Genomic DNA, 10,938 nt, shown 5'->3' on the forward strand with positions numbered 1-10,938 from the left:
GATACCTGCACACGTATGTTTATCACAGCATTGTTCACAATAGCAAGAACCTGGAACCATCCATGCGTCCATCAAAAGAGGACTGGATTTAAAAAATGTAATATACACGATGGAATACTACGCAGCCATAAAAAAGGAGCAAAATCATGAATTTTGCAGCAACCTGGATGGACCTAGAGTCTATAATACTGAGTGATATCTCACAGAAACAAGGAACTGTCTCACATGTTCTCACTCATATAGTGGACGTTGAACATCTATCATAATACTATAAGAAAAGGGTTGATAGTGGCAGGAAACTATGGGGAGGTAGGGAGGGGAGGGGAGGTGAGATTAATGGTAGTCAATATCTGTCTGGGGACAGGGAGACACCCCTTATCAACAAGATTGCCTGAACGATGCATATTTGTATACCTAACCCTTAACTGTACCCCACAGTTTTAAAATAAAATATATGTTAAAAAAACAATACTTTGAGGAAAAAGTTACATGTTTATAAGGGCTATATGGCTAAATGTTAAACCTTCGGGTAATATTTTTCATGGATCTGTGTTGAGTCAAATGATGTCAATAGAACTCTTAGTTCTCTTTTAAGATGGTAGTTCTCTTTTAATATGTTTATTGTCTTATAGCTGTCAGTAAAGATAACATTTTCTGTTGAATTATTAATATGTATTTCTACATAAAAGCGAAGTGAATTTCCCTAGATGGAGCTGCTCTATTTCTGTCATTACGTTGGGATCACAAGGGCAACATTCACTGAGTTTACCCTTAGGTACATTGGCTTTTACATAAGATTTTTTTTCTTTCTTTTTAATGGCAAACATGTTTAGATTCCTTCACTGGCATTCTCCAGCATGACTAGTTTAAATGAGATATCCTATACAGTTGCAAATTTGTCAAAGCTTTTTCTTCAGAATGTTGATAGCAATCCTTGCTAACATTACATACTGTTGTTACATTCCACATAAGAAAATCAGAAAAACAAATTGTTTGTTGATTAAACTGGTTGTTGATTAAACTGGTTGAGTAGTTAAATTGAAGCTCCATAGGGTCTTCTCGTCTTATTGAAATATCCCCGCCTCTTCACGGAGATGTCAATTTCACTGATTGGAAGTAGGAGACAGTAAAACCCTCGTGTGGCCATTCATACTAGTCCTTATTTAGAGAACAAGGGATTATGCTACCTTTGCACGGTCAGGATACCGCGGCCGTTTAATAAATATATCACTGGGCAGGCAGTGCCTCTAATATTAGTTATGCTAGAGGTGATGTTTTTGGTAAACAGGCGGGGTTAAAAGTTTTGCCGAGTTCCTTTTACTTCTTTTAATCTTTCCTTTGAATGGATCGCATACCTGTGTTGGGTTAACAATGGGTATAATAAGTTGTATATTTATAATTGTTTATATTGGGTTGTTAACTATCAGTGGATTATCCGGTCTGATATAAGCTTATGCGAGGAGAATAATTTCTTGTTACTTATATTAGCAGTATTGCTTCTATTATTTATAGATTGGTCCAGTGTAGTTGTAGGAGTTGCATTTGGTTTTTGAGATTAAGGCATTTCTGGTAAGTTGAGCTTGGACGCTTTCTTAATGGATGACTGCTTTTAGGCCAACTATGGAAAAGATTTTAATTACTCTCTAAGTAAGGTTGTTTCCTATTTCTAAAGAGCTGTCCCTCTTTAGAGTAACATTTAAATTTACATGGGGATTATTTATTCTGTAGGTAAATTTAAAGTTGAACTTATATCCTATTTTGGACAACCAGCTATCACCAAACTCGATAGGCTTTTCACCACTACTTGTAAATCTTCTCACTATTTTGCGACATAGATGAGTATGCTCTTATGGCTGTTCACAAGTAGCTCGTCTGGGTTCGGGGTTTTTGGCTACAGTCCTCTTTGTGAAATTGTTCTAGCTAATTCATTATGCAAAAGGTAAAAGTGAGTGTCTTTGCTTTTTTGTACTTTAAGGTGTCTTTCATCTTTCCCTTGCGGTACTTTGTCTATAGTGTCTATATAAAGTTCTATCTCCTATACTTTAAGGTTAAGGTAAATGTTTTAGTTTACAAGACTTAGTATAATTTAGTTAGTTGATATTGGGCTAGGATTAAGTTCAAAGTGGTCATTTGTGAAATCTTCCGGGTGTAAGCCGGGTGCTTTGTGATTTAAGCTACACTTTGTCTATTCCAAGCACACTTTCCAGTATGCTTACCTTGTTACGACTTATCTCATGCGCTGTGATTTGTTTTATGTAGACTATTGTGGAGTTGCATTTGAGGAGGGTGACGGGCGGTGTGTGCGTGCTTCATGGCCTTTATTTCAATCAAGCTCTCTATTCTTGGTTTACTACTAAATCCTCCTTTAATTCTTGTTTTCATAAGAATATTCGTAATACTCTAAAGTAGAGTAATATTCGTAATACTCTAAAGTAGAGAATGTAGCCCATTGCTTTCCACCTCATAGGTTACACCTTGACCTAACGTTTTTATGCTTATACTTGTGCTTACTTTAAAGCCTTTTTAGGGTTTGCTGAAGATGGCGGTATATAGACTGAATTAGCAAGAGGTGGTAAGGTTGATCAGGGTTTATTGGTTATAGAACAGGCTCCTCTAGAGGGATGTGAAGCACCGCCAAGTCCTTTGAGTTTTAAGCTGTTGCTTGTAGTACTCTAGCGAATAAATTTGTATTTATTTGTGTTTATGGCTAAGCATAGTGGGGTATCTAATCCCAGTTTGAGTCTTAGCTGTCATGTCTTCAAAGTATTAAAGTCACTTTCGTAGGTTATTTTAGATTAGACTGGGGCTTTTTACAGCCTAGTCAGGGTTTAACTTTAGTTTAAGTATAGTTTAAACACGCTTTACGCCGGATATTTATTAGTTTGGGTTAATCGTATGACCGCGGTGGCTGGCACGAAATTTACCAACCCTCATGTATCTAGTATAACTTAGTCGAACTTTCGTTTATTGCTTAAATTTTGTTACTGCTGTATCCCGTGGGGGTGTGGTTGAGCAAGGCGTTATGAGCTACTGTATTAGTGTGCTTGATGTCGGCTCCTTTTGGTCTATTGGGACCTAGAGGGCATTCTCACTGGGAGGCAGATACTTGCATGTATAATTTTACTAGAAACTAATAAGAAGGCTAGGACCAAACCTTTGTGTTTATGGGGCTTGAGCCCATCTAGGCATTTTCAGTGCCTTGCTTTAATAGTAAGCTACATCAACTTATATTATTTATAGGGCTAAAGTATTATGTTAGTATCAATTAGTGTTAGGGCTGTTAAGTGAATAAAAAGGGAATAAGATTTTAGGGGGTTAGGATTTAGATAGGAATTTAGAGGGTGTCTAGTTAGTTAATTAATAATGTTACTTGAGAAATATGAATTTAGTTAGGGATTTCATTTCTCAATAGGGACATGGCTCTGTAATTCAATAAAATACACATAAGCAAAGAATATAATTGGGTGTGCGTGAGTTATCTATATGAACTGGCGTAATTCTCTTGTTTTTGGGGTTTGGTAGGAGTATATCTTTGCGTTAGTGATATTATAGTAACGGGGGGTAGGGGGGGTTTGCGTATATAATCCTATTATATATTATATTCAACGCGCGTACGTGTACGTGTACGTGTACGTGTACGTGTACGTGTACGTGTACGTGTACGTGTACGTGTACGTGTACGTGTACGTGTACGTGTACGTGTACGTGTACGTGTACGTGTACGTGTACGTGTACGTGTACGTGTACGTGTACGTGTACGTGTACGTGTACGTGTACGTGTACGTGTACGTGCGTGGGTATGTGTATTTGGGTGTAGTGGTGTGCGTAAATATGTTATGTCCGTCGAGCATGAATTAAATAGCAGCTCATGAATATGCAATGAGGAAATACAATACACAATTTGGGCATGTCTACAATTGAATTGTCTACATCCAGGCCTCCTGGCCTTGCTGAGTCAAGACTCCCCCCCCTTAAAAATTAAAAATACCAAATGCATTTAATTCTCCCGTGACTGGAAAAGAGGGTGTACGGCCCGTTACCATCGTGATGTCTTATTTGAGAGGAACGAGTGGGCGATTCTAGGTGTTATGGCCCTGAAGTAAGAGCCAGATGTCAGATATAGTTTCAGTCTAGCTACCCCCAAGTTTTATGGGCCCGGAGCGAGAAGAGGGATCCGAATTGGATGAGGTTGCTGGTTTCACGGAGGATGGTAGTACCCGAGTAATAATGGAAGGGGATAGTCGTGTGGAAGAGAATTAGTTTAATCGAAATGGTGTATGTCTGATAACACATTTGTTATCCGTTTGGTTACATGGATAATTGATTCTTGTTGAATATTCCTGTGTGGGACGAGTTCCAGTTGATTAGGGTTTTCTAGTCTTGGAGAATTAATTTTTCCTGTACATGCTTATATGCATGGGGCAGATAGATTAATGCACGATTAAACATGTATGTAATTTTTTTTCTTTCCCCTGTTGCTTCAGAAACTGAATTAGATGGATCAATTCCCAAACTAATCTTTGAGAATGTGTTTCTATTTATTTATTTATGCTAAAGATGTGGGGGTACAATTTAGGATTAGATATACAAGTTCTCCTCTCTCTGGTCCCCACTTCGCCTGGTTGGAGATTTTAGGTACTCTTATTGATATTGTGTTCCCTCCCCTCGGTCCCCTGGCAGTTTCCCACTACTGTCAATTCCCTTCTTAAAGTATTATGAAAATGTTCAGGATCTGCTTATAAGTGAGAATATGTGGCTCTTAGTTATTTATTTCTGTAATAGTTCACTTAGTATTATAGACTCTAAATTCATCCACGTTGTTGCAAAGTCCATAATTTTGTCCTTCTTTATGGAGAATCTGTTAATAAAAACAGAGCCACAAAATAATTCCCACAAGTTTAGCTTTTTTTAAAGTGCTTAGTTACAAAGTATAAGGAGGAATAAAAAAAAAAAAAATACCAGGCCATGTAGCATAGCTACATGCAATGAAAATCACAAAGATTCTATTCATTCAATGAAAGACTAGTACCAACCAGAGAATCTCATCCTGTGTATGATGCCCATCTGCAGTACTGAGAATTAATTGACAGATAACTATTCTGTCTCGGGTTTGTTAGATGCAAGAGAATGGATCCAATGAAAACTATGAGATTTCAGTCATGGCTATCATCGAATTACAACTTTATATTACAACCAGTGCTTATAATTTTGAGGAATAAATAGATTTCTCAGCAAATTTGAATTTGATGTCAATTTGATGTTTGAATTTGATTGTTGAATTTAATGTTTTCTATTTAAACACTAACCATACATTTTTATTGTTAAAATAACATATTTAGTGAATAACAGCGTGGCTATGTAAATAATAAAAATATCATAAACATGTTGCAAAGGAAAAGTAATTTTAATCACATTTAAGATAAGTTTAAACAGCCTAACATTTGTTACCTTATTGCATGACCTTTAAAATATAGCCAATATTCTACTGGTCAGTTAACTAATCTCTGGGAATATGTAGCTCAGTTAGTGGTCCATTTCTTCATTGTTTTCTGATAGCCTGTATTATCTCCATAGATGTTTGGCGTAATTTTTTTTCTGTACATTTCCCTTTTCCAAATAGTTCTGTCTTCTGTCAGAACACAGTGGAAGTTTGGTTTAGTTCTCAATGGGGGAACTTCAAGTTTTGCACCTGAGTATAGATCAGAAATAGTTATACAAAATAAAATCAATAATTCACAGACTGAAGTGTTTTGATTTTCAATAAACAGAAACACCAGAAGGAAGCTAAAGACAGGACCAATTTTAACCTCTTGTCTCTGCCCATAGACCTCTCTCCTTCCAGATCACTTGCTCAATGCCTTCTCAGGCACAATTTTTTTTCTACATCATAATGAAATACCCCTTTATTTTCCTGCCATTCGTAAGGTCCTTTTTTGCGTTTGTTTATTAATAATTATGTAGCATTCACATATGCATCTGATCAATAGAGAGATAAACATATTTCTTATACAAAATAAAACAGTAAGGTTTGAATTGCATCAGAAATCTTTTAATAAGAAATTAGAAGTGGGACTCAGATTGAGTAAAATCTCTTCAGATTGCATATGCGTTCCCAAATAAATACAGTATAAGCATATTGAATAATATTGCCCATTTCTAATATTTCAGTATTCATTTCTAACACACTGTCTAGAATTATTTTAACAATCTGAATACCCCATTAAATAGCATGCAAAACACTTTCCTATATTCTTTTTTTTTTTTTTGAGTTGGAGTCTCACTCTGTCACCCAGACTGGAGTGCAGTGGCCACTCCCAGCCATCGCAGCCTCGACCTGCTGGGCTCCGGCGATCCTTCCACCTCAGCCTTCTGAGTAGCCGGAATTACAGGCGCGTACTACCACGCCTGGCTAATTTTTTGATTTTTTTGTAGAGATGAGGTCTCGCCTGGCCAGGTGGGTCTCGAACCCGCAGGCTCAGGCAATCCACTCACCTCGGCCTCCCAAAGGCGCAGGATTACAGGCTGAGTCACCGAGCCTGGCTTATTCTTTTCATTTAGTGTAGAAGGAATAGAAGGAATTGATATATAGAAGTGGCATTTATATACCAGCTATTAAAATACTATGATTTAAATAATAGCATTTGATACAGTGATGTAAATTGGAATTTTCATTGTAATTTCATTTATTTAAAAAAAAATTATTAGCCATTATGGCTTCTGCCACATTCTTTCTGGGATACATTTATGTTAGAACATTTTACTTTATTTTCTATCTTTTGACTCTCTACTTTTCATTTCAAATATTTACTTCTGAACTATTTTAGAGTTTAAAAATTTTCTATCCCTCCTTGTCAAATTTGCTATTACACCCTTAGATCTCGTTTTTACTTTACTTATTGCATTTTACATTTTAGAATTTTACTTTGATTATCCTTGAAATCTGTTATTTTTTTATGGTTTCCAGTTATCTGCAACATTCTCAGTCTTGTATGTAATCTCTTTGAACATGGTCAGTATAGCTACTTAATTAACATTATTGATATAGAATATGTACTTTAAAACATATATACATACATGTATATAGACACTGTGTGTCTCTATATAATACTTGCTCTAATATATATAGTACATAATATACAAATATATAATGGCCATATATGCACACATACATATACACATGCATATACAAATGTATATTATGTGTGTGTGTGTCAGTATGTGTCAAAACCATTATGAAGAGTACTAAAAATGGGGTTAATAATGAATATCTCAAAGGTTTATTACACAAATTAAAAGTGATCATATATGTGAGATTATTATTAGAGTTCCTAATATATAATAAACACACATAAATTGATTTTGTTTTAGTAAAATTAAAAGTGACAGTATATAATGTAAAATATAAAGAGCTTTGGATAATGATACTGTTTTCTCCAAAGGCAAATGATAGCAAAGAAAAAGATGAGCCTTTGATATCAGATATTGTTGGATTCTGCTTGGTTTCCTCAAATATTATCAGTTTGACTTTGGGCAAATTACTAGGCCTTTCTGTTTTTCCACTTTCTGACTTTAGAAAATGAATTGAACAATACAGACTTTGCAGACTGATTTGAGACTTCAATATAATATATGTAAGGTCCCTGGCATACCAGGCATGTAGCAGGAATTTACCTTCATCATCATAACTATATTCTAATCTATATTTCAGGTTTTCCAATTTTGTTAATATTTGAAATTAGTAGTATGATTGTGTTTGCTAGCCACTTGGAACATATTCTAAAGTGTAAAATGGTTAAGTGATTCTCACTCTTTTGTCTCTTTTGTAGTTTTTGACGCTTTGCCACCCATTCGCTATCAGGAGACAATGAGTACCATCCGGACATGGATCCAGCAGTCAGAAACCAAACTCTCTATACCACAACTTGGCGTCACCGAATATGAAATCATGGAGCAGAGACTCGGAGAGTTGCAGGTCTGCGGATATATAAATGTCAAAACACTAAAGCATAGATCTCATTCATCAAGCAATCACATGGTTGCAACCTTAAAATAACATGTAATTCAAATAATTGGGCAAGTATGATAACTTGTCAGTTGAACAAATGAAAATGTGACTTAAAAAATATAATTTATGCAATTTGCCTTCTCTCTCTCTCTCTTTCTCCCTCTCTTTCTATATATTTATTTTATATTCAGTATATATTATATATAATAAAATATTGTTTTATGAAAACAATGATATATTTATGAAGTATATTTTTAGTGTAGTATGCATTTTCAGATGTTGATTTTGATTATTAGAAAAAAAACATAACAATATATTCCCCCTTTACTTCCTTATTTATAACTCAGCTCATGTAGTCAGCAGACTGGTAATATCAGTGTATAGTCATCCCTTGATATCTGTGAAGGAACAGTTACAGGAGTGAAAAACTGGAAATTAATCGTTGGTCCTAGTAATGGAAAATGGTTAAATAACTAGAGAAGCCATTGCAATTTTTGTTTTTGAAAAATACCTAATGGCATAGGAAAATGCTCACAGGGAAATGCCTAGCTCAAAATGTAGTTATATGCTAGATATTGTCTAAATAGGCATGGGGGAACAAATTACTGAAGAGAATTAAAAGTAAAGAAACTAAATTAACCACCATAAAATAGGCATAGACTCGTATGCAACTATAAAAGTTATGTGTTTTATACATGTTTTAGATGATATAGGTCACATTATAAAAGAAGAAATAACTATATATGTGTCCATATAATATGATGATATATTTAATATTTAGTTAAATGTAGAAAAACTGAAAGTCTATATAGAATCTTAATAGTTGTAAATGGGCATGCTTTTCATTTTTTATCATCAACCTTTATTACTTTATAACCAGAAAATAACATTGAAATAAATGTTGAGTAGGAGAAGCCTAAAGATAATAGTTCTGCTATAAGAAATTTTATATATTATGCAGGATAAATATAAAATAAACTTTAAAAATTCTTCCTAAATCACCCTAGAATTTTTTCACAATATTTCAAACAGAATAGGATCTTTTGAAAATATAGAATGTTCCTTAAATGTCATTAGTAGACCATCAATTTCATAACTTATTCAATGAGTGTGGTTATGACATATATCAATTTGATTAGTTATAGTTTTATGTAGGGAGGCTAGAGATTGTCTTACTGAAGCCACAGTATAATTAACTTAAACTACATTAACCGTATCATAAATGCAGATATTTATATGAACATCCTTAATTCAGTAAAATTAAGTGTGCTAAAACCCTTCGGTTCAGTAAGATATAGTTTTGGACATATTTGATATTGTCTACAAAATAGTCATGGATCATTAAATAAAATATCACTAAGTAATCTCCAAGTTATTCTCATGATAAAATGTAGAATTTAAATTGCCAATAGATTTTTATCAGTGGTATAATATCATCTACTTTGCTTGCATTTGAATTACATAGATTTCAAGTACTTAATTTAACTGAAACACATCAATCATTATTCATCAATTACTATAAATGTACTATATTTTAAATTTTGAGGCTCTACAAAGTTCCCTGCAAGAGCAACAAAGCGGACTAAACTATCTCAGCACCACTGTAAAAGAGATGTCAAAGAAAGCACCCTCTGAAATTAGCCGGAAATTTGAAGCAGAATTTGAAGATATTGAGGGACGCTGGAAGAAGCTCTCCTCCCAGCTTGTTGAGCATTGTCAAAAACTAGAGGATCACATGAATAAACTTCGGAAAATTCAGGTAATTCAAGATTTTACTTTTATTATTTACTTTTATTCCAAAAAATGCTTTGTAAAACATAAAGATATATAGACATTTGACCTCCAGAGTCCTTCAAAGTTAACAATAAGATAAAAAGAAAATTACAAAACCTTCCCCAAATTTTGCCTATTTCTTCTAAGAAAAGAGCAATTAAGAGTTGTGCTTCTTAGACTTTTTAAAAATGAATTTGCTGTTTTCACCAACACCAACAGGTCTTAAACTTTTTTAGCTTAATAATTTACAAAATAAATCATTCCTTTAGTCTGTCTTTTGAGGTACAGTTTTCATTAGGCTTAAGACTACATAAAACATTGTAATATAATATAATATAATATTCATTGATTTTGTCACCATTTTAAACTCATAATTATATGTTTATATTTTACCCTATCACCTTCTTTCTCAAACCAACTTCTACTGACTTAATTTGTTTTAATAGTACCACTCTACTCACCGAAATTAAAACTAAACACAGTTATATTATATTCTAAAAGTCTAAAATATTTAATGATGTAGGTAATGTGTACCTTCGGTGGTCAATTTTTGAGAAAGAAACTTTGAAAACATCATGGTATGTTGAAAAAACACAAAGGAACGGGATACTTTTAAATACACAGTTAAGTACAGCAGCTTAGTTTTTTGTTCTTAAGTTTTACAAACCTGACACTAAGAAGTTCTAAAACATTCTTTAAAGGACAACATACAAATATACGTTTCTTCTTATAAATCTATGTGGACATGCATAATGCATGACTACTACATGAAAACACATATTATTTGCCAGGACCAATGGCCAAAGAGGGTACAGTTACAAGGCTCTTGTCATCAAAGGGCCCACAATTTATTGAAGGAGAAAGGTAGGTCTATCAATTTCAAATTATCATCATAACAAATTACTACCAATTTAATACCTCCAAGCAATATAAATTTATTATCTTACAGTTCTGCAGGTGAGAGATCTAAAATCAATTTCAGTGGGCTAAAATCTAGGTAAAATCAGGGCTGTGTCCCTTCTGGAGACTTTAAGAGGCAATCCGTTTCTTTTGCATTTTTAGCTTCTAGGAAATGTTCCTTGGCTTATGTCCCTATGCATTTTCCAAGTCAGCAGATTAACACTTTTCACTTTTCAACACCTCTCCCCCACCCCCTGCAG

The 10,938-nt window shown here is 34.2% G+C and overlaps 1 protein-coding gene across 1 annotated transcript in view; it reads left to right on the forward strand.

The window, feature by feature from the left end:
• LOC103262259 (dystrophin-like) overlaps positions 1–10,938 on the forward strand; it is a gene marked incomplete at its 5' end in the record, with an annotated part of 166,531 nt that overhangs the window by 91,215 nt on the left and 64,378 nt on the right. The window contains 2 exons of the mRNA XM_008059882.2: positions 7,827–7,972; positions 9,552–9,764. Coding sequence (XP_008058073.2) covers positions 7,827–7,972; positions 9,552–9,764 — 359 coding nt within the window. The remainder of the gene's footprint in view (positions 1–7,826; positions 7,973–9,551; positions 9,765–10,938) is intronic.

This window comes from Carlito syrichta, unplaced genomic scaffold (genome assembly GCF_000164805.1).
Source record: "Carlito syrichta isolate Samal-C Ts95f unplaced genomic scaffold, Tarsius_syrichta-2.0.1 Scaffold304416, whole genome shotgun sequence".
Lineage (NCBI taxonomy): Eukaryota > Metazoa > Chordata > Mammalia > Primates > Tarsiidae > Carlito > Carlito syrichta.